This window comes from Lynx canadensis, chromosome E2 (genome assembly GCF_007474595.2).
Source record: "Lynx canadensis isolate LIC74 chromosome E2, mLynCan4.pri.v2, whole genome shotgun sequence".
In the NCBI taxonomy this organism is placed as follows: Eukaryota; Metazoa; Chordata; class Mammalia; order Carnivora; family Felidae; genus Lynx; species Lynx canadensis.
The window spans coordinates 41,620,437-41,647,241 of record NC_044317.1 but is presented as its reverse complement, the minus strand read 5'-3'; the positions used below and the strand labels follow the sequence as shown (position 1 = coordinate 41,647,241).

The window sequence follows — 26,805 nt, the reverse complement described above, 5'->3', positions numbered from 1 at the left end:
CCTGGGCACAAGACATGGCCATTCCTAGGGCGCGACAGTGCAGACGCAGCCGCCAGCCTCGCTGGGCGGCTCCTGGACTCCGCGAGGTCAGGAAGGTAAGGCCGTAGGGCGATGGGAAGATTCCCTACTCTCCTGGCCAGAGGCTGAGAGGGACTTTATTTGGAGAAAGGGGACAGGAAATGACCGCCAGCTAGTGAGCCTTGAGCCGAATCTCCTCAGCATTCCATGCCTGGTCTCACTCAATGAAAAGCATCCCCTTGGCCTGCCCCAGGCGCCTCTACTCTTGGGCAACAACTACGAGGAAAGCGGTCATTCCTCGCCATTGATGCCACTGAGTATATTCCAGTATGTTCTAAAATACTTCTTTTTACTTTTGGAAAAAAGAAGCTGGAGGTAGAATGACTTTCGAGTGCATCGTTGCTGACAAGCAGGAGCTGACTGGTGGGGGCGGGGGGCCTTGGAAAAGAGCCCGGGACCCCCCTTCCCCGCAGTGTCAACAGCGGTCGGGATGGGGTGTTAACCCTGGGACTGAGCAAGTCTACCCTAAAACAGTAGCTACTCATCTGCTTTTGGAGTCAGGCCCCACGGGCCCGGAGGGCTGCGAAGGAGAGCCCTCGCTGAGCCCGTGTCTGCATCCTGTCCACTACAGCTTCTGCTGAGTCGAGGCCCATGCCCTCCTTGCAGCTGTCCTAGAACTGGCAGGAGGGGAACATGGAGGAGACAAGCCTGAGGAATCGGAGAGAAGATGAGAAGTCCATCCGGAGTATCCAGAGTAAGGAACCCAAGACCACGAGTCTCCAGAAGGAGGTAAGGTTGGTCCCTGGGCACCGGCCCTTCCCAGGTCAAGGGCAGCAAGGAGGGGCCCCGGTGAAGTCCCCGCTGATCTGCGTTGTAAAGCACATCTCTAAGTGAGCAGTTCTTTGGACGTACCTCTTTCCCTCTGGCCAGTGAACTTAGCATTTTTTTTGTGAGGTTAACGCATGTGCTTCTGTGTGCCTGGCGAGTACCTGGAGGGGCTGGTGTTTGCCCAGACCGATGGCCTTGGGGCGGGGGGGTGGTCAGACAGGACCTTCTGATGTTGGGATCCCCTCTATAGTGTCTTTACCAAGAATCTGCCCCTTGTGTGTCCCTCGTATTCCTTCAGTGATGGGAAACTCATTCCGCTTTAGTGAGTCTAGCAGGGATGGTGAGTGTGACGTGGGTCTGACATGGATGAGCCCTCTGAGACGGAATGTATGTAGTAATGGCTGGAATTGGAGGTGCCTGCGCCCTAGAGGGGGTCAGTGTCACATGGGGCTGGCAATTGAGCTGCAGGGAAGGGGAGCTTTGTGGGGAGGGGGGAGTGGAGACAGAACGGAGCTCAATGCAGGTGGATGGGTGTGGAAGGACAGCTCAAACTCACAGGATGAGGAAGGAGAGTTCCAGAACAAGATCAGAATGGCTTTGAAGGCCCAACTAGTGGCCTGAGCTCTGGGCGGAGCCTCTGAGAGCTCCCATGCCTGATGGCAGAGGGGATGGAGGAGGGATTTGGGGGACAGCACCGCTTGACTGTGGGTTGGCCTGGGAGCTGGGGTCCCTAGGAGTGGCTAATGCATGTTCCTGCCCACCGAACAGCACAGAACTAACTCCAGGTGGTCCTCAAGTCACTCCTAAACTCAGGCGGCTTCAGGGTGAATGCTGAGGGCCTCTGGGCTGGTCAGCCACATGGGCCATTAGAGGAGAAAAGCCGAGACCAACCCGCTAGTGCACCCCGGCCCCGAGGCCAGCACAGGAGCTGACCCTGCTCCCGGGCCCCTCCCCGATTGCATGTGACCCTTGCTGGCAAACCACGGCCGGGGGCTTCCGTGTTCACTGGACTCAACCCGCGTAATTCCGTACGTGACGTACAGATCTTCAGTGTTCAGTCTGATGGGTATTGACAAACTCCTCACCCTAGAAAGCTCCCTCTTGTCCCTTTCTAGGTGGACTCCCCACCCCAGCCCTGAGTTTCTATTCCCATAGGTTAGTTTTGCCTGTTCTTAAATTTCATAGGAATGGGATTCCATGGGACGTGTCCGAAGCGGGGCTTGTCACTAGGAAGCTCATACCCTGCAAAACGGCATCAGAGAAAGCTCACAGTCCCCAGATGTTTCTGCACCTAGAGGCCTGGGTTTCTCCCGCCTGTCCCCACCTCTGCTCCCGAGAGGCCAGGGCCCCTGGTCAGGACCCCCAGCCCTGATTTCACTGTTTGCTAAATCGGCCTTCACCGTCTGGGCCCCTTTGTCAATAAGAGTAGAGGTTGGGAGACTGGAACCTGAGCCAGGTCTACCCACTCTGGCTGTAGATCCCTGGACAGTCATGTGACCTTTCGGTGCCTCTATTTTCTCCTCTGTCAAATGGGGTCATGAGGCCGTGGTGAGGATGCATGGACCTGATGTAAGTGAAGCCTGGTGTTTTGCTGCAACAGCACAGGCCGGAAGTGCCTTCACCTGGGCTGCGCCGGCCGCACTCAGGGGTGGGGGGGGGGGGGAGAGGGCTGAGGGCTGCTGTCTGCGGGCCGCGCGGCGTCCTGGGTGGTGGCACTAATGCCCCCCCCTCCCCCACATCCAAGGTGGGCCTGCTCAGCGGCATCTGCATCATCGTGGGCACCATCATCGGCTCTGGGATCTTCATCTCCCCCAAGTCTGTGCTCAGCAACACGGAAACCGTGGGGCCCTGTCTCATCATATGGGCAGCCTGTGGGGTCCTCGCAACACTGGGTAACAAAGACGCCCCTCCCTGGCGAGCTCTCCCTGTGGAAGGTGGGCGCGGGCTGTGTGAGCACAATCTGTGTCCTGGCCTTGCTGTTGCCAGGGGTTCCTTTCGACGCCCGCGGGCAACCAGGTGTAAATTGGGCTGCTCTGGAATGAGCAATGGCCAGAACTCAGGGCGGTCTGCGGAGAGGGCCATGGTGGCCCGCGTGGGCGTGGCCCAGAGGGAGGGGGTGACCAGGGCCACTCCTCACCAGGGGCCTGAGGGGACCCCCTCTCCGTGTTCCAGGTGCTCTGTGCTTTGCAGAGCTTGGCACGATGATCACCAAGTCAGGGGGCGAGTACCCTTACCTGATGGAGGCCTTCGGGCCCATCCCTGCCTACCTCTTCTCCTGGACCAGCCTGTTCGTCATAAAGCCCACATCCTTTGCCATCATCTGCCTCAGCTTTTCGGAGTATGTCTGTGCGCCCTTCTATTCGGGCTGCAATCCCCCTCCGGTTGTCGTGAAATGCCTGGCTGCCGCTGCCATCTGTGAGTACCCGAGTGTGATGCTCCGGGCTGAGGTCAGGAAACACCCGGCACAAGGGACGTGGGAAGGCAGGCCTCGGCTCCACCATGCCTAGAAGAAGGCCGGTGGGCCTGGAGGCACTGGCGAGAAGCAGGGCAGGGTCTGGTGGGGGCCCAAAGCCCTGGCGGTAGTCTGTCCCTCAAGGCAGCATTCACCTGGGGACTGGCTGCTTCTCCATGTCGTGGGACTCAGGGGTCCTCGCCGGGCACACCTGATGAATGAGGCAGTGGAGAGGACAGGATCGGGGGCAGGAGACCCTCTCAGGCCCCCGGGAAAGGAGGGAGGTGTTGAGCCCAGGGACGCACGACATCGCCCCCACTCTGGCCCCTTCCAGTGCTCATCACCACGGTGAACTCGCTGAGCGTGCGGCTGGGGAGCTACGTCCAGAACGTGTTCACGGGGGCCAAGCTGGTGATCGTGGCCATCATCATCATCAGCGGGCTGGTCCTCCTGGCCCAAGGTGACCGGCGGCTGGAGGGGAGGGTGGGTGCCACTAGGAGGTTGTGCTCTGAGGCCTGTGTCTCAGAAAGCCTGGCAGGAGTTCAGCAGGAAGCATCTGTGGTTTCTCTGCTTTTCAGAGTCTGTCTGATAACCTGAGGCCACAATTCCTGTCCTTCTGTCCCACGGAGATGATGCAGGATCCCAGTGTGGTCCTCTGACACCCACAATCCACTGTCTGACTTAATTACAGGGAACACAAGGAATTTTGAGAATTCTTTTGAGGGCACAAAACTGTCTGTGGGAGCCATCAGTCTGGCATTTTATAATGGACTCTGGGCGTACGATGGATGGTAAGGTGCCCCCCATCTGGTTGGGATTTCTCAGGTACGATGCTGAAACCAAGGAAGGCAAGGACCTCCCCTTCCTCGGGCTTGCGGGGGGGACCCTAAAGCTCACCTCCACGTCTCCATTTGGTTCAGCACCCACCCACCCCCCCCCCCCGCTTCTGTTCTCCTCGGACCCCACAGACGCTGAAACCCCGAACCCTTTCCCAGCCCCGCAGCAGGCCTGAGCTAGAAGCTTCACTGGACACAGACAGGCTCAGCCGAATTGGAGGCCGTCAGAGCTGCCCAGGCACTCGATGAGGCACCAGTTCTCAGAAGCACTTCCATTGCACCCTGGGAAATACTAGGTGTAGTCGACAAGATTCCGTTTATGTTCTGTGAGGAAGAAGCGTGGCCCCCCAGGACGCTGCTCCTTCCCTCGTGCAAAGCAGATTTCATTCTCCTTCCAGACAGTGACGCTAACAGTTTTTCAAAGCAGCCTGGGGACTCGTGCCTCCCCAATAATTCTTGAAAACTTCCATGATTCCCACAGAGGGCAAAGACTTATCACTGACAGACGTGCAGACGTTGGGAGCCCCACCACCGTGGGGCTTTCTCCAAATGACATTACCCTGGATTCCTGCAGGAGAATTTTCTCTGTGGTGGAGGGTCTTCAATGAGGCCGACCTTTACTTTGTGTTTCACAACCTTAGCAAAGAAAGTTGAAGTTATGTTACTTGTGTGCCTTTTCTTTCTCTAGGAATCAACTCAATTACATCACGGAAGAACTTAGAAACCCTTTCAGGTAGGAGAACTGAGTCAGGCGGGAGACGGTGGGCCAGCAAGCACGTTTCCCTTCCCCAAGCACCAAGTGGACCCCTTCCATACTGCAAATTGTTCCTTATAAGCTCATGGATATCCGCTCGTCAGAGCTTGGTTTTGCTGTGGGAAAGTGGAATCGTAGCAGAGAGGATGAATGAACCCCAACTTTATCCTGGGCTTATTTTGCTTTATGAACAGTTCGACCTCCCCACCCTGGAGTCTGAGAGTGGGAGGGTTCTTTCTCATTTGAAAATGTCACGTCCCACAGCCCCTGCTTGTGGGTGGGCCTCCGGAGGCAGCAGTGACCCCCGCCCACTGCAGGGAGAAGTGGACGGCCAGCTGGGTGGGTGGGAAGAAAGGACTGGACAGAGACAACAGTCTTGTGAGGCTGTCACGGATGCTCTGTCTGACCCTGGGTCCCTGCCCCTCGCCCCGCCCCCCCCCCCAGAAACCTGCCCTTGGCCATCATCATCGGGATCCCACTGGTGACAGGCTGCTACATCCTCATGAACGTTTCCTACTTCACCGTGATGACTCCTACCGAGCTCCTGCAGTCCCAGGCAGTGGCCGTGGTGAGGACCCGGAATCTGTGGGGAGGGTGCTAGGGTCTGTGGGAAGCTGAGATACCCGCTCGAGATGAGGGAAATAATCGTCTAGGACACGGGCGGAGGGAGGGATAGCTGTTGGGGACAGCAGCAAAGACCCAATGCCATGGAAGGCCGCCGGCAGGTGGAAGCTTCTGTCTGTGACCTGGGCACACGCACTGAGAGCAGGTGGAGCAGGGCCGGATTTCCCCGGGGCTGGGGTTTTGACAGACACACATGTGCATGAGAAAGCGCAAGGGAGGGACGGAAGGAGGGAATCAAAACAACAGACTGCAAGTTAAGCTGGTCAAGTAGGGTCTCGATGACAAGGGGGATGGGTGTGAGAGTCCACAGAAAAGGTGGGGAGGGCCCCACATGCTTGAGGCCTTGTGGAGCTGGGGTGGGACAGGAAATGAACTGGAAACAGGAGACAGGGAGCAGGGAGAGACGCCATCTTGGTTATGATGAGGTCACTGACCACCAGGACAGGTGGCTGAGGTGCAGGGAGAACAGGGTCGTGCTGAGCAAGGCGGTCAATTCCTTGACCCCTTGACTTCGGTGAGGGGCCACGGTGTTGGAAGGAAACCGGGACGAAGAATTAGGACAGGGAGGAGTGGAGAGGAGACTTCTGTTACTCAGTGTTAGACGGTGGGGGACAGTAAAGCATCCCAAAACAAAGAGCTGACTCCATACAGTTTACACAGCGTTCTATTCAGGATAACTTCCTGACAGGGGAATCCGGCAGAGGTTGATCAAGGCTCTGCGCAGTTATTCTCTGCAAAGTCTGGGCCTTGGTCCACAGATTTGATAGAGCGAGGGGATGCACAGAAGGGCACTGGAGTGAGATCAAAGGGCTAGCATGCACCCAGTTGCCAGCCAACCTTTCATGACAACCTTGTGGCACTACCTGTGCACCAGGAAGGGGAAAGACCGTGTTCTAACAGAGTCCTGGGAGGGCAAAACAAGTCTCCTCCCATCCCAACCTTGGCAGGCATTTCTTTTTTTTTTTTTTTAATTTTTTTAACGTTTATTTATTTTTGAGACAGAGAGAGAGCATGAATGGGGGAGGGGCAGAGAGAGAGAGGGAGACACAGAATCGGAAGCAGGCTCCAGGCTCCGAGCCATCAGCCCAGAGCCCGACGCAGGGCTCGAACTCACCGACCGCGAGATCGTGACCTGAGCTGAAGTCGGACGCTTAACCGACTGAGCCACCCAGGCGCCCCCTTGGCAGGCATTTCTAAGGGATGTAGGTTACCGGGAACACGTAGCCCCGGAGATCACCCAGAAAACATGAACACGACGGACAGAGGGCCAAGGATGGAGTATCATCAGCTCCGCTACAGTTCAGGAGGTGGGGGTGGGGAAGAATAAGTCGTTTTCTTCCGGAGAGGTTCTCTACTTTCTCCTCTCCCGGAGGGATTCAGAGCCAGTGCCCACCCAGGGGTGGGGGCCTGGGCCCCCTGGGGAGAGCCCAGCAGCTTCCTTGGGACCCATGGCTCCTGGGGGCCGTGAGAGACCTCAGGACTCCTCTGCTTCTCTCTGCAGACGTTCGGCGACCGCGTTCTCTACCCGGCCTCTTGGGTGGTTCCGCTGTTCGTGGCCTTTTCCACCATCGGTGCCGCCAACGGGACTTGCTTTACAGCAGGCAGGTAGGGGACCCCAGCACTCACCCTGGGGCGGTGTGTGGGGGGGTGGCGGTGGCAGCAGGGCCCATTCCACACTTGAGGAAAACAAGACCCAGGGTGAAAGTCCTTAGGGCTCTGCCAGGCTAACACATCATGGCATAACAGAAAACACAAAGTCTAACTGAAATTTGAGTAGAAGCTTAAAAAAAAAAAAGAAAAAAAGAGAAAAGAAAACCCAAAGTCCTAGAAAGGGAGCAAAAAGCTTGGCCGAGCTTGCACACTGGCGCTGGACCCGGTGGCCCCACTGAAGCGAGGTCCTGGCTTCCTTGTCGGTGGGGAGCAATGTTGCCAACTTCACCAGGCAGTTTGGGGACACAGGGTGACAGGCACGCTGGGGCTACTTTTCACCTCGCCCCGTCTTTCACCTAAAAATATTTCTTGAACATCTTCCCATGTGAACATACACATAACCTAGATCAGGTAGTCCCAGCTTAGGCTTTCAGGCCACCTTTGTCACTACTCAACTCTGCCAGTGTAGCTCGAAGGCTAAGAGCTGGGGTTCCGTTCTGCCCAAACTGTATCCACACAAGCAGGCATAGCTCACCAGCCCCTGCCAATCCCCTGGACCCTCCTGGTCTAGAGAGAGTTAACAGCGGTGTTGTATTCCATTTTGTGATGTGGCACGACTTAACCTCGGCTCACCGGCTGAGCGGGGGTGGTGGTCACAAACACTGACGCAGGGAACATTCTGGAACACGTCTCTGCCCCAGTGTCCAGTGTTCTGAATGGATAGATTTCCTGAGAGTGGAATCGCCAAAGTTTCTGTGCTTACACACTCTATGCCACAAAACCTTTCTTCTGAAGCCGCCGTCAAAGCCCGGGTTGTGCTGGTCCAGCAACATTCGTTCTTCAAAAGCGTTCGGCTCTTCTGGATTCTTTGCGTTTCTATAGGAATTTTAGAATCTACTTGTCAATTTCTATAAAAAGGCCCTCAAGGACTTTGATCAGGGCTGCGTGCAACCTGCAGATCAGTTTGGAGAGGGCCGCCATTTTAATGGTATTGAATGGTATTGATTTTTCTTAATCTAGGGGCAAGGACCCGCTCCCTTTATTTAGGTCTCAATTTTTTTCAAATACAGTTGTTTCAATAGTTTTTGAGTAGTTTTGAGAATATGTGGCTTTTGCATATATTCTTTCAGATTCACCTCAAAATATTTCATTTTTTGCACTCTTGTAAATGGTATTTAAAACTTTTTTTCAGTTTCTGAGAGTTTGCTGCTAATATTGAGAAACATAATTTCAGTAGCTCTACTGAGGTTTAAATACCATAAACGAGTTTGCTGCTAATATTTAGAAACATAATTTCAGTAGCTCCACTGAGGTTTAAATCCCATAAACTCACTTTGTAATTACACAATTCAATGATTTTAGTACATTTATTAAGCTGTGCAAATGTCCTCACAGTTCAATTCTAGAACATTTCCATCACACCAAAAGTTCACTCCAGCCTAATTACCATTAATCCCTGCTCCCACCTCCAGCCCTAGACTACCACTGACCCGCCCCTGTGTCTATAACTTTGCATTTTCTAGACAGTTCACTTAAATGGAGTGATACAGTATGCCATTTGCATCTGGCTTTCTTTCACTCAGCATATTAGTTTTGAGGCTCATCCATGGCATAGCATATACCTGCTCGTTCCTTTCACCTCCTGAATCCTATGCCATTGTCTGGATATACCACAGTTTGTTTATCCATTCACGGGTAGATGGAGGTTTGCATTGCTTCGAGTCTGGGCTATCATGAACAGTGCTGCTATGAATTCACACATGGGTTTGTGCGGACATATGTTTTCATTTCTCTTAGATTCCCAGGACTAGAACTGCGGGCTCATATAGTAGATCTGCGATCAACTTTTACAGAAATGGCTTAACTGTTTTCCAAGTTGGTTGTCTCACTTTAATTTCTATTAGCAATACGTGAGCATTCCAGTTTCTCTACATCCTCACTAACACTTGGTGTTGTCTTTTTAATTACAGTCTTTTTAGTTGATATTATGTCATTGTGGTTTTAACTGCATTTCCTTAATTACTAATGATACTGAGCATCTTTTTATGTGATTAGCCATTCATGTATCTTCTGATGAAATATCTATTCAAATCTTTTGTCCAATTTTTATTTTTTATAATGTTTTCAACGTTTGTTTATTTTTGAGAGAGACAGTGACAGATTGTGAGTGGGGAAGGGGCAGAGAGAGAGGGAGACACAGAATCTGAAGCAGGCTCCAGGCTCTGAGCTGTCAGCACAGAGCCCGACATGGGGCTCAAACCCACAAACTGTGAGATCATGACCTGAGCTGATGTCGGACGCTTAACTAACCGAGCCACTCAGGTGCCCCTTTTGTACACTTTTTAAATTGGGCCATTTGTCATCTTATTGAGTTGTAAGAATTCTTTATATATTATGGATACAAGTCCTTTATCAGGTATCTCACTTACACATATTTTCTCCCAGTCTGTGGCTTGTCATTTTTTTTAAATATTTTGAGAGACAGAGAGAGAGAGAGAGCGAGCGAGCACACCCATGCACATGAGCTGGGGAGAGGCAGGGGCAGAGGGAGAGAGAGGGAGAACCCCAAGCAGGCTCCGCACTGTCAGCACAGAGCCCTATGGAAGGTTTGATCTCACAAACTGTGGGATCATAACCTGAGCTGAAATCAAAAGTCCAACACTTAACCCACTGAGCCACCCAGGCTCCCCAACTTCTCTTTCTTAATGGTGTTTTTGAAATGCACGTTTTTAACTTTGACAAAGCCCAGTTTGTACCGTTCATGTGTCACACTTTTGTTGCCATATCTAAGAGCCTTTGCGCAACCCAAAGTCACAAAGATTTTTCCTTTTGTTTTACCCTAGAAGTTCTATATTCTATAGGCGTAACCCTCACATTTAGGTTTATGATCCATTTTGAGTTAATTCTGTATCATTCATGTGCCTATGCAGCTTGGGGGTGGCCTGGGACTTGTGCTGTATTGAATTCTGTTGGAGAGAATTTATTGTGGGGTCAAATCTAAGATTTTTGCTTCCTGGTTTCTGAGTTTCCTATCTCACAGAGACAAACTTTTCGCCTTTCAACAACACCTACCCGTGTTTTCTTCCAGCATTTTACTTTAGCTCTTTGATCAGTCTGGAATGTATTTTGATATGAGGCATAAATCTCACTCCTCCCCCTGCCCCCAACCTCTACCTGTTGTCCCAGATCCTGTTGATAGTCCGTCCTTTCCCCTACTGGTTTGAATGATACCGCTATGCCCAGCATGCCGGGTTCACTCCATATCACCCAAGGGCCCTGTCCTGGGCTATCACTGCGTGCAGATGCTTCCCAGCTCCGGCCACACAACACTGGGGAGAACTAGTGCTCCCATGTCAGTGCTCCACTCCTTCTTGCCTGCTCAGTCTTCCAGCCAAACTTGCAATGATGGTCTCCAGTTCCAAAAGTCCTGCTTGCTTTCTGAGCACTTGGAATTTACGGAGGGCTGTAAGCACTGAGGGGTTTACAGCGTGAGGTCACAGCGCCACCTGTCTCCTTCCATCTGGCGACTCATTTAATCCCAGTTTCACTGGCTTGTTCTGGGAACTAATCCGACGCCCCGTTTATGTCGTTTTCAAAGTTCAAATACGTACTTTTAATAGACAGGGCCCTTTGGCCTTTGTATTCCTGACTTGCGATTTTATCGTATTGTAGTCAGAGTGTGGGATCTTTATGACCTCACTTCTTCGGAAGCTTTAAGCCTTCCCTTGTGGCTTACTGCAGTCTTTATAAATGCTTCCTAGGGTCTGCAAAATAAGGTGTATTGTGTTCCCGCCGTCTCGATTTTTTATATCATCATCAAGCTTGTGCCTTGACTGTTCGAATCTTCTGCTCTCGGGGGATTTGTCAAGTTTGGCCTTCTCTCTCAAGGGCTCCTGTTTTTTGTAGTTTCTGGGTAGACGGCTTCCGTTTTCAGAGAAAACTCTTTTCGCCTTACGTTCTGTATTGTCCGATACTGATACTGCGGTCGCTGCAAGCTTTAGGATGCTGCTTTTGGTAACACATCCCCCAACCCTTGTATCTTCCACACTCAGCGGCGACGGCGGGCTCTGGCTTCTCTTTCAACAAGCCCCCCCGGGGGCATCTCGGGCCAGGCCAGCAGCCTCTGGTCACGTTTGACGTGATTAGTATTGCAGTGGGACTAATCTCCAAATATCGTGGGGTTTTCTGGCTTTAAAAAAAAATCATATTCTGATTATCCATCAAATGTCGTTTTTTTCTTCTGCTGAGGTGGAAGTTGTATTTCTATTCTTTTAGCAATTACCCAGCAAATTGAACTCGAACACCTAAGAGTCTACTAGTCTCTCTGTTCTCTCCCCTCTCCCCCACGGGCTCTCCCTTTCACATCGTCCAGTAGGTGAGCTACACCTCGTCTGTCAACCTGCCATGTGCAGGACAAAAATTAAAAATCCAATACTTATGATGGGGTTCGTGAGCAAATGGCTGAGAAAGAATTCTTGAAACGCGTTTGGTGCAAAAAGGTGATTTTATTAAAGCACGGGGACAGGACCCAAGGCAGAAAGAGCTGCACCGGGGTTGGGAGGAGTGACTGATTATATACTTTTAAGCAAGTTTCGAAGGAATTTGGAAGCAAGGCTTTCAGGACCTTGAGGGGCTAGCTGCTCTTAAGGTGACTTTTAGTCTTTAATCAAACATCAACGTGAAGGCACTAAGGCAGCCACGAGTTCCTCAAGGAAGGTCAAACTCTGCACGTTTCTATCGGTGGTGTGTATCAGTGGGTTGCAAGCTGTAAGGAGATTTCATTGAAGCTACGTTTCTCTTGCCTTTGTCTCCCTCGTCACTCACATACATACCAACGTGTTTTACTGCTGTTTCCTTAACGTTGCTTCTTCAATCAACTCCTTCTGAGTTCAGGCCCTGTTTGTTTGTTGGAGTAGACTTCTGAATAGTTTCCAGTGAGGAACAGAGAACAGAAAATGTGCCGTAGTTATTGTTTACCTACACATGTACTTACTAAGTCAGTCGTCTTGAATGGTAGTTTAGCTGCACAGCACAGGAATCTGAAAACCAATTTCCCTCATCGCCGAAAAGATTCTCATTCTACGTCTGTTATGATTTTGCGTGTCCTAATTTTGTAGCTAATCTTTTAAATTTGGAAGCTTAAAAAAATTTTTTTCCTTCCACTATAATATTTGTATCTGGGTATGCTTTTTTTTTTTTTTGTCTAGAGCTGGATTTAATTTGAAAGTTGTATTTCAATTCCATGAAAGCTCTCTGCCCTTCTTTGAGTTTGCCTTACCCCGTTTAATATATTTGGGCTTCTTTCTGTTTCTTAATTTCCTGTCTGCATTTTCCATTTCTCTACACTTCGTAACTCAGATCTGGTTTCTAATTTATTTTTTTCACTGGCACCTCGTATATCAGTTGTTGATTCTTAAATTATGGTAATTTTGTATTTTTTAGAAATTTTTGGCATTTCCCCTTTTTTCAACATTTTAAACCTCGTCTTTCAGATTACTGAATCACCAGGAGTTCTTGGGGGCAGGGAGTCTAAGCTACTTGTTTGCAGTCTGCTGACCCACCCTTAACGTGTTTTGGTTCAGGTTTTGAAATACGGAAATTCTGTACAGCTTGGATTTAGGGAGTGCCAGGCTCCCCTGTGTTTGCTTCTGTCGGGTGCTCTGAGCACCGGGGTCCACTGCCCCTAGACTGGTTTTTCCATTTGCTTCTTGCCTAACTTTTGAGGACATAGAGCAGGTCGAGTCTCCCTCAGGGCAGCCCCCTGCTCTTCCCCATTCATGTGACCCACGGTACCAGGATGCATTGCTCTCAGGAGCATTTAACCGCTTCACCTACTTCCCCCAAACTCACTCACCCCTAGAGACCAACTCCCACTGACAGCATCAGGTTCCGATTCAGTCCCTTTCTCCGTGGCCTTGGTAGTGAAGCCCAGTGATGGCACGACAGTCTGCACGCCCATCCACGGGTGCCGTATTATCACTTTTCCAGACTTGTGTACGTGGCGGGCCGGGAAGGCCACATGCTTAAAGTGCTCTCCTACATCAGCGTCAGGCGCCTGACTCCAGCCCCTGCCATCATCTTTTATGTAAGTATGAATTCCGCCATGAAAACACCCCCTTAAAGACAGAGGGGCCCTGAAGTAAATCAGTATTGCTAAGCCCAGTGGTTTTCCGAAGGCCCAGGTTCCGTTAGTCCTCAGCATGAAACAGGTATATGAAACAAGTTACCCAATGCCCGCTCCTCCTTCTGAGTTGATCCAGGAGACACTGTTGGACTCTTCCAACCTTGTACCCTCGGTGAGTCTTACAGGTACATTTGTATGTCTGGATCCCTGCTAGCAAACTACACCAAAGCCCACTAGCTTACAGGGAAGGAGAATAAGGCATTTAATGAGGTGCCTGGTAACTGCTTCTTGTTATGACCCAGGAATTTAGACGGCATGGCATCGTTGAGCAGTAGAGGAAGCCCTCTGACATCTTCTGATTGGAGTTTCTCAGTAGGGGACAGTCCCTGGTCCTGTGCAACTGTCTCTAGTACCTATGGTCTCTATGGACCATCCAAGCCCAGCCTCGGGGCCAGACTCCTTCCACCTCTTATGGAGAACATTGCTCTCCATAAGCCTACACGCTTTGAAGATGAGGAGAGGGCCCAAATCACAAAGCCTAGGCCACACAGCCGAAGGCAGGGCAGGGTCAGACTAAGGCTGTGTTGCAGCCCCCGGCCCTTTCCCCTGGCAAAGACTTTCCAGTGGGAAAACGTATCAGAACACTGGAGAGGTTCCTGGCTGGCTCAGCTGGTAGAGCCTGTGGCTTTTGATCTGGGAGTTGTGAGTTCAAGCTCCACAGTGGGAACAGAGATCACTCAGAAAAGTAAAATCTTATCAAGAAAAAAAATTTTTAAAGAAATCTGGTGTGATAAACATGTGTGTTTTGTTCTCCCCCTGCTTGAAACTGCAACTTCACCGAGTTCTTTCCATCAGGCCTCGGGGAGAACACCCATCACAGCCAAAGACTAGTTTAACCCCACCTATATGGGATATGTAGGTTTCTGTCATGCAGACCTTTCCATCCACAGGAAGCACGGCTTCCTTAGCCTCCTGTGAAGTGACAGGGACCACGTTTTTATGTACAAGTGACCGAAGAGTTCACTCTTCTTTCCACTAGGGCATCATAGCAACTATTTATATCATCCCTGGTGACATAAACTCATTGGTCAATTACTTCAGTTTTGCTGCATGGCTGTTTTATGGCCTGACGATTCTGGGATTGGTTGTCATGAGGTTTACAAAGAAAGACCTGGAAAGGCCTATCAAGGTAAGTTTCGTTGCCTTAAGTGTCACAAGTGGCTTTGATTTCTTGAAACGGATTAGAGGTAACTACACTTTAAAATCTAGGGGCATGCTTTCTATTTCCAACTGGAGTGGAGTTTGCTCCTGATTTCTGGCCCCAGACCCATTCCTGTGCAGGCAGCCACTAATAGTCCACATCTGCGAACTGTCTGGGGCTCCCTCCCTGCACAGCTCCCCGAAGTGGGTCTAAGAAGAATTTATTTTGTTTTGCTTATGTTAGGGGCTTTTTGTTTTGCTTTGGAAACAACAATACGATTGAATTCTTATAAGAGCAAATGCAGATATAAGAAAAAGGTTGGGGGGGGGCGCGGCGCCTGGGTGGCTCGGTCGGTGAAGTGTCCAACTTCGGCTCAGGTCACGATCTCACAGTTCGTGGGTTCGAGCCCCACATCGGGCCCTGTGCTGACAGCTCAGAGCCTGGAGCCTGCTTCAGATTCTCTGCCTGCCCTCCCCCCCAACTTGTGCTCTCAAAAAAAAAAAAAAGTTAAAAAAAAAAAACTTCTTAAAAAAAAAAAACAAGGTAGGAAAGCTGAGGACTTAAGTAACTAGGACAAGAAGAGGATCATGTCTTTAGCTTTAGGATGTTGTTTCAGAAGTGTGCCTGGTGGTCTTTCTGGCACTGAAGCTTGCCTGTGGCCAAGTCTCTGAAGTCAGCGGAGACATGGAATTTGGCATTTCCACTTCCATCAGGTCATCTGGCAAGCAAAATCATGATGGTAGAACAGATTTTTTTTTTTTAAAGGAGATTGAAGTTTATTGACTATAGCACAAGAGAGCAACGGGCAGGTCAGCAAAGCAGAGGCTGTCTGCTGGTGGAACAGATTTTTTCATCTGTACAAAATCCCTCAAACAAAAGGTATTTGGCAGAAAATAACAAAGGAGGTAGGGGAAAAAGGATCTAACACACGTACAGTTGGAGTCCCTGATGAATGAAATAAAAGCAACAGAATTCTTTTTTAAAATTTGTTTTAGATTTATTTTTGAGAGAGGGCACGCAATAGAGTGGGGGAGGGGCAGAGAGCGGGGGGAGACAAAGAATCTGAAGCGGACTCTGTGCTGACAGCAGGGAGCCTGATGGGGGTTCAGACTCACAAACTGTGGGATCATGAGCCAAACGACTGAGCCACCCAGGTACCCCAAGCAACAGGATTCTTAAGAACTGTAATTCAAGGAACGTGTATTAGGGTCGGAAAAATAGAAGGGGGGCCGAGAGAGGAAGGGATTGGAATCAGCATACCAGAAGTCGTATGACATCACTTACCGGACTCAGAACTAGAAGGGGCAACCGGGAAATGTATTCTGACTGAACTCTGCAGCTCTAGAGGATCATGCTGTGAGTGTCCACTCCCCCTCCTCTTTCCTCCCCCGACCCCAGTCCACTTACAAAGGAAAGAAATTAATACGGGCACCAAAATTCTCATCAGCCACACTTCATATCCTGAGACAGTGGAGCAACCAATTTATGGCGTTCAGAGAGAGAAAATATTAGCCAAAGATTTTATATCCAAACTGACCTCGAAGAATAAAGTTACCAATATGAAACACCTCAAGGCATGGACTGTTGCATGAGACCTTTGGGAGGAACCACCTAGAGAACGAGCTTCAGAAACCAAAAAGTTTGTGGCCCAGAACTGGACTCAGTGACGGCAGACAGGGAGACAAAGGAGGGATGCTAATATCAAGCCCTGACAATTTGATGCAAGATGGAAGAGAAAGCCTATGAAAGCGTGCCGGGTAAGGAAAACACGCCAACAAGACTGCCCCGGGGTGCCATCTGGAATTAGACGTGGGGAGGAAAGAGAAGAATCCCTAGCTAATTCCATTACTGATTCTTATAGACACTATGGAACAAAGAGATTGTAAGGAGGGTACGGTGTGATATCTTCTATTTATAATGGTAACTCTTGGAACAAAAACAGCATTTATAGATCCCAAAAGTTATATCCAAAATAGACACACACACACACGCACACACACAGACCATATTGTAAAAGACCCTCTCTAGAAAGACTTGAAACAAATCAGAATATCTTCCTGGTTAACATTTTCTTGGTAGGAGGCATATTAGGGTGGTTTGCTGTTACTCTTGTTTTTTTTGCTTATTACAAGTTTTTAACACCCCCAAACTTTCTAGAATCTATAAATCTCTTAATAGTCCCATTTCCAGCTGCTAGTTATGTGGGAAAATTAATATTTAAGTCCCAAAATGTAATACGATGTTTTCAAGACGTGTGAGCAAAGTTTCAAATTGCGCTCCAAATCCAACACAAGTCAGAATCGTGTGTACGCACAGTGAAAAGTGAGAGTCACGTGCCCTCAGGTGCTGGGAGACCGTGTTACTGGGTGAACGGTAACTACTTGTTAAAATTTTTTTTTTTTTCAACGTTTATTTATTTTTGGGACAGAGAGAGACAGAGCATGAACGGGGGAGGGGCAGAGAGAGAGGGAGACACAGAATCGGAAACAGGCTCCAGGCTCTGAGCCATCAGCCCAGAGCCTGACGCGGGGCTCGAACTCCCGGACCGCGAGATCGTGACCTGGCTAAAGTCGGACGCTTAACCGACTGCGCCACCCAGGCGCCCCTGGTAACCACTTGTTAACAACCAGATTCACTGGTTGGTCACCAGGAAATCACTTTTAAAGCAGTTTACTTCCTGGTGTAATGCATGTGTTTATATGCATTTGCTGTGTTTTAGTTACATTTGAGGACACTGGTTGGGAATCTGGCGTTTCCTGTGATACGTGGTATTTTTCCCCCATTTAAAATAAGAGAAACAGGCCTCAGGTGAGAGTTTTCCCACAGAATGTCACTCTTCAAGGGCGGAAAACTGACAGTAAGTAGCAGTCTGCATAAAGGAATATAAAACAATGTGGAGCCCAAACCTGTCAGTTACATGAATAAGCTAATCTATTCAGTTTACATGAGTTTAAATCAACCATTAAAAGAAAAAGACTTTTCAGAGAGCGCCTGTGTGGCTTAGTCAGGGGCCGGCTCTTGATTCTGGCTCAGGTCCTGATCCCACGGTTCCCGAGATCAAGATCCGAGTCGGGCTCTGTGCTGACAGTGCGGAGCCTGCTTGGGATGTTCTCTCCGCCCCCCCCTCCCCTGCTCGCCTTTTCTCTCTAAAAATACATAAACATTAAAAAAAAAGATTTCTCAGGCAGGTTTACAAAGCTGTGAAAAAATTAAAAGGATATCAGCAAAGGCATACCAAGCAAATGAAAACACACAGACAACAGGATTTGTGATCTCAGCAAACAGGCACCAAGGCCCAAAGCACACTTCAGTGTCCTTCGTAATGCGAAGGGCTTCAGTGATGCTGAAGGCTAAAATCCACAATAAAGAGATCACAGGTATGAAAACCTAGTCACCAGATCACACGGTAGTCATTTTCATGAAGCAGCAACCTCAGAAAGTACAGCTAGACACACACACACACCCTAACAGGAGACTTTAAAGTGGCTCCCTTCAGGGACGCCTGGGTGGCTCAGTCAGTTAAACGTCTGACTTCAGCCAAGTGTGATCTCACAGCTTGGGGGTTTGAGCTCTGGGCTGACCCCTCGGAGCCTGGAGCCTGCTTCAGAGTCTCTGTCTCCCTCTCTCTCCGCCCCTCCCCTGCTCATGCTCTCTCCTAAAAATAAACAAACATTAAAACACATTTTTCACGCGTCTCCCTTAAGTCCCAGACAGACCCAGACATCGCACTGGTACAAGTGACAAGCCCTAAACAGCAGAACAAGGCAGATGTCAGAGACCATATCAGACTGTGAGGCCCCAAAATAGCAAACACACCTTTTCAAGTGCATATGGGACAGGGCTGAAAACTGACAGTCTTTGATGCCACAAAGAAAACCTTGAAAAAATTAGAAGTAAGGGCAAACCACATTCTCTATCTATAATGCAATGACACAGGAAAGTAATCTTTAAAAATTAAGCTTTTCAACCCAACAGGAAATAGGAAATGAAAGTACACAATTTCCTAAAAATGACAATAAAAATAAGACATAATCTTAGGATCGGTGCTCTGAGAAAGTTTCGTTGCATTAAATACAACAATAAACATGAAAACAGGCAACTCAAAAAGCAAGAGAAGGAACAACAAAGAAAACCGAGAATGTAGAAGGAATGAATGAACATGAAAGACTTTAAGATTTTTAATTGGATTATCTGGTTTTTGGAATTTCCCCGAGAATTCTGATTCTGATGAGGTTAGTTTTAGTAACTTTACATTTTCCTAGAAAATTGTCCATTTCGTTGAATTTATTTACACTGAGTTGTACAAATTAGTTTTAGGATTAAAAAAAATTCCCATGTTCTGGAGATTATTTCCCCATTTTTGTTTCTTATTTGTGTGTTTGTGCCCTCATTTTTTAAAAGGTTACCCACAGGGGCACCTGGCTGGCTCTGTCAGTACAGCCTGCACTCTTGATCTTGGGATTGGAAGTTCAAGCCCCATGTTGGGTATAGAGATTACTTAAAATCTTAAAAAAAATTTTTTTTAACGTCAATTCATTTTTGAGAGACAGAGACAGAGTGTGAGCGGGGGAAGGGCAGAGAGAGAGGGAGACACAGAATCCGAAGCAGGCTCCGGGCTCTGAGCTGTCAGCACAGAGCCCAATGCGGGGCTCAAACCCACGAACCGCGAGGGTCAGATCGTGACCTGAGCTGAAGGCGGGCACTTAACCAACTGAGCCACCCAGGTGCCCTGAGATTACTTAAAATCTTTAAAAATAAAAATAAAAGATTAGCTTCAGATTGTTTTATTGATTTTTCAAATTATTTCTATCAACTATAATACTGATACCAAAGCTAGCACAAAAAAAGGGAAAAAGAAAATCATAGACTAATCTCACTTTTCAATACTGCTATAAAATTTTTAATTTTTTTTAACGTTTATTTATTATTGAGAGACAGAGTGTGAGCAGGGGAGGGGCAGAGAGAGAGGGAGACACAGAATCTGAAGCAGGTTCCAGGCTCCAAGCCGGCAGCACAGAGCCAATGCAGGGCTCGAACTTACAAACTGCCAGATCATGACCTGAGCCGAAGTCAGACACTTAACTGACTGAGCCACACAGGCGTCCCTAAAATTCTTAAATAAAACTGTTTAACAAATAGAACACAATTACGTTAAAAAGATAATATATCATGAGGCGGCTGGGTGGCTTAGTCGGTTAAGCATCTGACTTCGGCTCAGGTCATCTCGCGGTTTGAGTTCGAGCCCCGCGTCGGGCACTGTGCTGACAGCTCAGAACCTGAAGCCCACTTCAGATTCTGTGTCTCCTCCTCTCTGCCCCTCCCCTGCTCATGCTCTGTCTCTCAATAATAAACGTTAAAAAAAGTTTTTTTTTTAAAGATAACATGTCATGACTAAGTCATGTCTGTGCAAGAACAGCTAAAGATCAGAAAATCTACTCTCTCCCAAAATACATAAACATTACAAGGGGGGAGGGTGGCTCAGTCGGTTGAGTGTCCAACTCTTGATTTCATCTCAGGTCATGGTCTCACGGCTCGTGAGACTGAGCCCCGTGTCTGGCTTTGCACTGGCAGCACAGCGCCTGCTTGGGAGTCTCTCTCTCTCTTCCTCTGCCCCTACACTGCTGGTGCTCACGTTCTCTCGCTCTCTCAAAATAAACAAATCTTAGATTAAAAAAAAAAATCAAATATGGATTTAGTTCATGGGTAGATAGAATTCATCATATTAATATACCTATGGAGGAAAACCCTACAATCACCTCTCACAGATTTCACCAGATATGATTCAATATGCATTACTGATAAAAAACAGGAACTTATTACTATTTCCTTACATGAACACACACACACACACACACACACACACACACACACACACACACCCCTTCAGCAAAATGCTAACAGCTGTTTTAATTGAGAAGGTGACAGACACTACAGAGGTCCCCGCTGAAGTGAGGCACAGGCGCCTTCCATGTCTGCTGTCATTTAGCTCAGTTTGAAGACAGTAACAAGGCAATGAGACGAGAAGGCAACTCGGAGTGGCAGAGCTAGGAAAGCCTTTCTAAAGTGTCGGACTTCCTCCTTCCCAAGACACCACATCATGCCTCTGGAAAATCCAAAAGGATTAAAGAAAAAACTACACGGAAATATGGTCAAGTAATGAGACGTAAAATAAACACACTGAAATCAATAGCCTTTTTATAAAAATGGCATCCACTTAAAAGATCATGAGTGCACTTCATTCCCCCAAACACATTAATTCGCGAGTGCCTAGTCGTAACCACAGAGGGGAGGCCTCTTCTGAAAGACAGAAAAGGTCACCTCAACAAAGGAAAATTCACACGTGTTCTGAGTTAGGAAAAATCAGTATCCTAAAGACGTCACTGTTTTTTAATGTAGACATTAAAAAAAAACTTTTTTTTTTTAACATTTTGAGAGACAGAGAGACAGAGTGCTAGCAGGGGAGGGGCAGAGAGAGGGGGAGACACAGAATCCAAGCAGGCTCCAGGCTCCGAGCCGTCAGCGCAAGAGCCCCATGTGGGGCTCGAGCCCGTGGACACAAGCAAGATCATGACCTGAGCCAAAGTCAGACACTCAACCGAATGAGCCATCCAGGCGCCCCTTAGACATTTAATGAGGCCATGATATATCAGATCTTTTTTCTAGAGTTAGAGGAGTTGATTACAAAGGTCACACTGAAGAAGCAAGATGAACAGCCGGCAAAACAGAGAAGAGGATATTGAAATATAAAGGTTCTAAAATTTAAACATAATGGTGCCTATGCATGAAGAAAATCTAAATTATGGAAATTGCTTTGTCATCCAAGAATGGGCAAAATCTTTCCTAGGACTCAAAAGCCAGAAATGAAAAGGGAAAAATGGACAAACAAGACCCGAACAAAATCAAAATGTATGCGTTGAAAAAAAGAGAGGGAATTTTAAAACACGTATACATAGATGGGGAAAATACCTGCACTGATATCACAAAAAGAATGGGGGCTAATACCCTTAAAGAGTTCCTACGATTGGGACGGGAAGCACCCACATCTGAAATGGACAAAACATATCAACAAACAACAGATACGAAAAGACAGTTCAGAGAGCACCTACAATGATACTTAAAGATGAAGCAAACGAACCCCAACCAGCTCCACCTCCCGCCAGTAAGAGAACGCAGACCACAGCTCTGGTTGCCCATCAGTCGGGCAGACACCCCACACTCTGGCCACACTCCTCGGGGAGCAGCCCGCTCGCACACGGCTGCCGGCATACAAGTGGTGTAGCACATTTGCACTTACCTTTTCACCCGGACACCCCATTTTGAAGTAATCTACCCCAAGGTGAAATGGGCAAAAATATGAAATATACACAAGATTACTTACTGCGGCAAAAGGTTCAGCACAACCCAGGAGTCAATCAGTGGGAGACCGGTTGAATAGATTTTGACACCTCCACGAACCAGAGTGGTATGCAGCAGTAAAAAATTGATATTTTTTACTAGGTATTACTATGGTATTACTATGGCCCTATCTCTGCAACATATTAATTGAAAAAAAGCCAAGTGCTGGGGCGCCTGGGTGGCTCAGTCGTTTATTTTTATTTATTTTTGAGAGAGAGAGACACACACCGAGCACAAGCAGGGGAGGGGCAGAGAGAAAGGGAGATACACAACCTGAAGCAGGCTCCAGGCTCTGAGCTGTCAGTGCAGGGCCCCACGTGGGGCTCATACTCAACGAACCTCGAGATCGCGACTTGAGCTGAAGTTGGATGCTCAGCCGACTGAGCCACCCAGGCGCCCCCTGGGTGAGTCTCAGGTCACGATCTCACAGTTCGTGATTTCGAGCTACGTGTCGGGCTCCGTGTTGGCATCGCGGAGGCTGCTTGGGATTCTCGCTCTCCCCCTCTTTGCCCCTCCTCCACTCACACTCTCTCAAAATAAATAAGTAAACTTCAAAAAAAAAGAAAAGAAAAAAGCAAAGTGGAAAACTATCATTTATATGTTTGGTATCTTTTATCTGGGGGCAGTGGAAGATGAACATGTGCATGTATGGTTGCACTTCTATGTGTGTGTATTTATTTTCAAAAAGAAATAGGTCAGGGGCACCCGGCTGACTCAGTCAGTGGAGCACGCGACTCCCGATCTTGGGGTCATGAGTTCAAGCCTCACATTGGGTGTAGAGCTTACTTAAAATCTTAAAAAAAAAAAAAGAAAGAAAGAAAGAATAAAGCAAAACTGATAAGAAATTTTAAGTTATATTTTTTTTATGAAATTGTCAAAGTGGTTCCATACAACACCCAGTGCTCATCCCCAAAAATGCCCTCTTCAATACCCATCACCAACCCTCCCCTCCCTCCCACCCCCCATCAAACCTCAGTTTGTTCTCAGTTTTTAAGAGTCTCTTATGCTTTGGCTCTCTCCCACTCTAACCTCTTTTTTTTTTTTTTTCCTTCCCCTGCCCCATGGGTTTCTGTTAAGTTTCTCAGGATCCACATAAAAGTGAAAACATATGGTGTCTGTCTTTCTCTGTATGGCTTATTTCATTAAGTTATAATATTTTAAAATTTAGAAGGGAAAAAAAAATCCCTCAAAACTGAAAACAAATAAAGAAACCTTACTCTGTGACAAGTAAATGACAAAAGCACCCGGAGGAAAACTTAAGTGCGGTATTTTGAATGAATCTCCCTGTGGGTTATACTCTGAGGTTAAAAAGAACTACAGGACATCTTACGCTTCATAGCACCACTTACAGTAGTGGTCTGAAGATAGGACTGGTACAGTTACAGGCACGTTGTAGGACAAAGCAAGCAACTATGCTAAAGCCATTTAAGAAACAAGATTTTCAGAAGCGTTAAGAAAAAGTCTAAAGTAAGGAAAAAATGAAATCTTACCTTTGAATTGGAAATAGCAGTGTGAACTTGTGAATTTTTCTCTTTCTTGAAAAAAAAAAAAGTATGTTCTGTCTCTGTAAAAGAACAAGGAGTACTCCAACCCCCAGATTATGGTTTCTAAACGCCATTTCCTACTAAAAGAAAACTGTTCCCTGGAGAAATGGAGGAATCCAGACCCAGTGGCACTGGCTTCCTCTCCTGCCCCTGAAGCCACTGACTGACCCTGGCGATTCAGAAGTGGGACAATGAGACATTAAGGGCCTCATGATGGGTTTAGGAAAGGAAGCGTTGCCGTTCCAACGACCAAGTATTCTTGCCTCCAGACCCAACTACCAGCGTGCAGGGAACTTTCAGGGAGAGGTGGGGGGGGGGGGGGAATTAAAATTACTGAAATTGGAGGAGGGGCACACAGAGTTCATTACATTCTTTCCCACTCAGTGTTTTGTTTTGAATGAAAACTTTCGGGAAGGACAGGAGTGCACGTGGTCAAATCATGACTCCATGTTGTCTCGCCTGCAGGTGCCCATTTTCATCCCCATCTTGGTGACTCTCGTCTCCGTGTTTTTGGTTTTGGCCCCAATCATCAGCGAACCCGCGTGGGAATATCTCTACTGTGTGTTATTTATACTGAGCGGCCTTATATTTTACTTCCTTTTTGTCCACTATAAGTTTGGATGGGCTCAGAAAATCTTAAGTAAGTACCAACACGGGGACTGTCGTGCTGTTGGCGAGGCGCAGACAGGCACAGCGTCCCGCACCTCACCTGTCCTGGTCCTACCGACTTTCTTATCGCAGGATCTCAGGCAGCTAGCAAATTTCATCCTCTCAGTGTGACACCTCTGGGGTCCACCTGTGGCCTCGTCCCTTGTCCCCGTCAATTACTGTAACAGGAAGGGACATCACCATCTGCTTTTCTTATTTTCCACCGTAAAGTACACATAACACTGACCATCCTAACGGTTTTTAAGTGTAGGCCTCAGTACGGATAAGTGTATTCACATCGTTGTGCATCCAACCTCCAGAGCCCCACTTTCTTTCGTCTGATACACAGACACCATCTGAGGCTCAGCAGCACCCCCGAGACACCCAGAACGTGACAGAGTCGGGATGAGGGCCTGAGCCTTCCAATGCCAGAGCCACAGCTCTCACCACTCAGCCATCCTGGCCCCTCAGCTGCTTTAGGGCAATTGTTAGGAAGCGTAGCTACGTTAACCACTTTCACTTTGGAAAAACAAAGTTGTGGTACCAAGTACATCAAGGGGCCTCTGCATACAGCGCACCTGGGGGGGGGGGGGACACTCACAGCGTCACATCCTGTGCTGCAGATTCAACCACAGGGAGCCAGCCCCCAGCACCCTCGCCTGTCAAGGGTCCTCTACCTCTGACAGCCCTTTCTCGGTCCCCCGCTCCCTGTACTGTTTCTAGAAGGCGGGAATTGGGCTGTGCAGTTTCACTCCGGGTCTATGCAACAGCCACCTAGTATCCATAGAGTGGATGTGACGAAAACAGGCCCCTTCTCCCTCAGCTTGTCCGAGCAGGAAAGCAGGGAAGCACAGCCGTCCCTGCAGGCACTCCTATCTGGTTTTACTTCCGTACGTGCGACTCAGGGAGACGTACGAGGTACGAAAACAAAACCCAACTGCGAGGCGGTGAGGTTGACCCTGGACTTTCCAGGGGCCGCTCCCCAGCCCGGGCACTGCCTCACCTGGGAAACCTGACATAGGTGTTACAGCAAGAGCGAATCTGTTTCATGTTAACAAAGTGAAACCAAACCCAAAATTCGGCTTTATTGTTTCTACCGGGGACATTTTCTTTTCCGGAAGCAGCTCTCCCCACCGCATAACCTCTTTCCTCTGATCGAAGCCCGAAGCTGAGAGAGGGCTGCAGGCACACGACTAGAGACAGGAAAGTCCGGTGGTTACTGTGAGGACAGCCATTTTTCCCAGGCCTCGGAGCATGAATTCAGATCTGATCGTCCCAACAGAGAATCTAGCCAGGACGACTTACAACCTACAGGGACAAAGCAGGGCTTACCTCTCAGCTTTAGAAAACTTACTCCACCCGCTCCCTGCAAAAACTGGTAGGAAGCTGGGCTTGAGGAGGTGGAAAGAAGAAACTATCTGGGTTTTAGGCAAGATGCAGGCCCGGTGCCTTCCAGCCACATATTCAACTCTTGGTCAGTGGTAGTTAAATATGTACACACGAGTCCTGCAGATCTTCCCTGTAGAGGACGGTGTTTGGTGGCAATAAAATAGCAGGTTCCCAATGCTTTTCCGGGAAGTAACTTACCTCCAAAGAGCCACTGTGGCTCCCAGGATGGTTCTGAGCCCCTCGGGCCCCTGACCCCTGAGCGCGGCTCGTACAGAGGACACGGCCCCAGGGGGCGGGAGCCAGATTTCTGCGCCCCTCTGACCGCACTTGTTGACTGGCTTTTGCTCCAGAGCCCGTCACCATGCACCTTCAGATGCTGATGGAGGTTGTGCCGCCGGAGGAAGCTCCAGAGTAGCAAGCCCGGCCTCCCGGAGCCAAGTCCAAGCTGCGACGGATTTATTTGTGTAAGCGGTATTTGTGGTTATTTCTACCTGGTGTCTTCCTCAAGGAAAAAAAAAAAAAAACACACGTATTCAGGTGTTCATAACGCTGTTGTTTCCATAGCCTCAGTTCTCTGGGTGGGGGTTCTAGAGAGAACGGACAGGCGTTTGCCGAAGTTAGCAGTGAAGATGCAACCTAACTGAAGGCTGGCGGCCAGCCGAGGGCTCAGTGAAAACTACCACCTTACGACTGTGACGCTTCAGCGGGGGGAGGCACATCACATCTACTTAAATAAAGGGCACTCTTTAAACCAGGGACCAAGAAGGTGTGTAAAAATACACACACGTTTTGCTCTGATCGAAACAGATTCTTAACACACTGAAGTACAGATGTTTTACTGCCCACCCTCGCCGCTCCCAGAAGTACCGCACCCCCGTGTCCGAGGCAGGTCTATCCCAGGCTGAATGTCGAGGCCCCCACTGCAAGACGGACCATCCAGAACCATCCGCAGCCTGGTGCCCAGAACAGGCCCCACCTCAGCCCTCACAGACACTCTGGTCAAACCAGAAAGGGTGATGAATACAATTCTAGTTTGCATTCGGCACTCAGGGAAAACACTGTCTAAAAAAACGTAAAATGGCATTTCTGTGAAAACGCTGAAATTTTATTGATATACTACAAAAAATATTCACACCACGACTAAGTATGAGAGCAATTTTAGAAGCATAGAGACAAAAGCACTTTCACTTTGCATTTCGGAAATCTTCCCCAAACGTGAAATCAGTATGTATTAATAGAACAAAAACAACTGGTCATTGTTTACATTTCACAAGTCGGTGCCTACATCCTACAGAATGTTATCCAGGACTTCAGGTAGTACATTTCAATGTCTGAAAAAAGA

The 26,805-nt window shown here is 48.5% G+C and overlaps 1 protein-coding gene across 4 annotated transcripts; it reads left to right on the top strand.

The window, feature by feature from the left end:
- The first annotated feature begins 22 nt into the window (after positions 1 to 22).
- Positions 23 to 26,540, top strand: SLC7A9 (solute carrier family 7 member 9). Of its 4 annotated transcripts, none has more exons than XM_032591413.1 (14): positions 23 to 95; positions 685 to 807; positions 2,591 to 2,738; positions 3,019 to 3,261; positions 3,633 to 3,758; positions 3,990 to 4,089; positions 4,823 to 4,867; positions 5,333 to 5,456; positions 7,014 to 7,117; positions 13,151 to 13,247; positions 14,326 to 14,475; positions 23,892 to 24,066; positions 25,814 to 25,927; positions 26,271 to 26,540. In XM_032591413.1, the coding sequence occupies exons 2-13, from the start codon at positions 712 to 714 to the stop codon at positions 25,876 to 25,878; spliced, it is 1,473 nt and encodes a 490-aa protein (XP_032447304.1). In that variant the 5' UTR covers positions 23 to 95; positions 685 to 711; the 3' UTR covers positions 25,879 to 25,927; positions 26,271 to 26,540. The 4 variants fall into 4 exon arrangements, with proteins under 4 accessions (XP_032447304.1, XP_032447302.1, XP_032447303.1 ...); XM_032591411.1 differs by having other exon boundaries at positions 650 to 807; XM_030299207.1 differs by lacking the exon at positions 23 to 95 and adding an exon at positions 150 to 345 and having other exon boundaries at positions 650 to 807.
- Positions 26,541 to 26,805: the final 265 nt, after the last annotated feature.

Bases quoted from the DNA above. Each gene is read 5' to 3' on its own strand.
- SLC7A9 (XM_032591413.1), top strand. From the start codon at position 712: ATGGAGGAGACAAGCCTGAGGAATCGGAGAGAAGATGAGAAGTCCATC. The intron at 3,759-3,989 runs GTGACCGGCGGC...ACTTAATTACAG, and splicing joins GCTGGTCCTCCTGGCCCAAG to GGAACACAAGGAATTTTGAG. The intron at 7,118-13,150 runs GTAGGGGACCCC...TCACTTTTCCAG, and splicing joins ACTTGCTTTACAGCAGGCAG to ACTTGTGTACGTGGCGGGCC.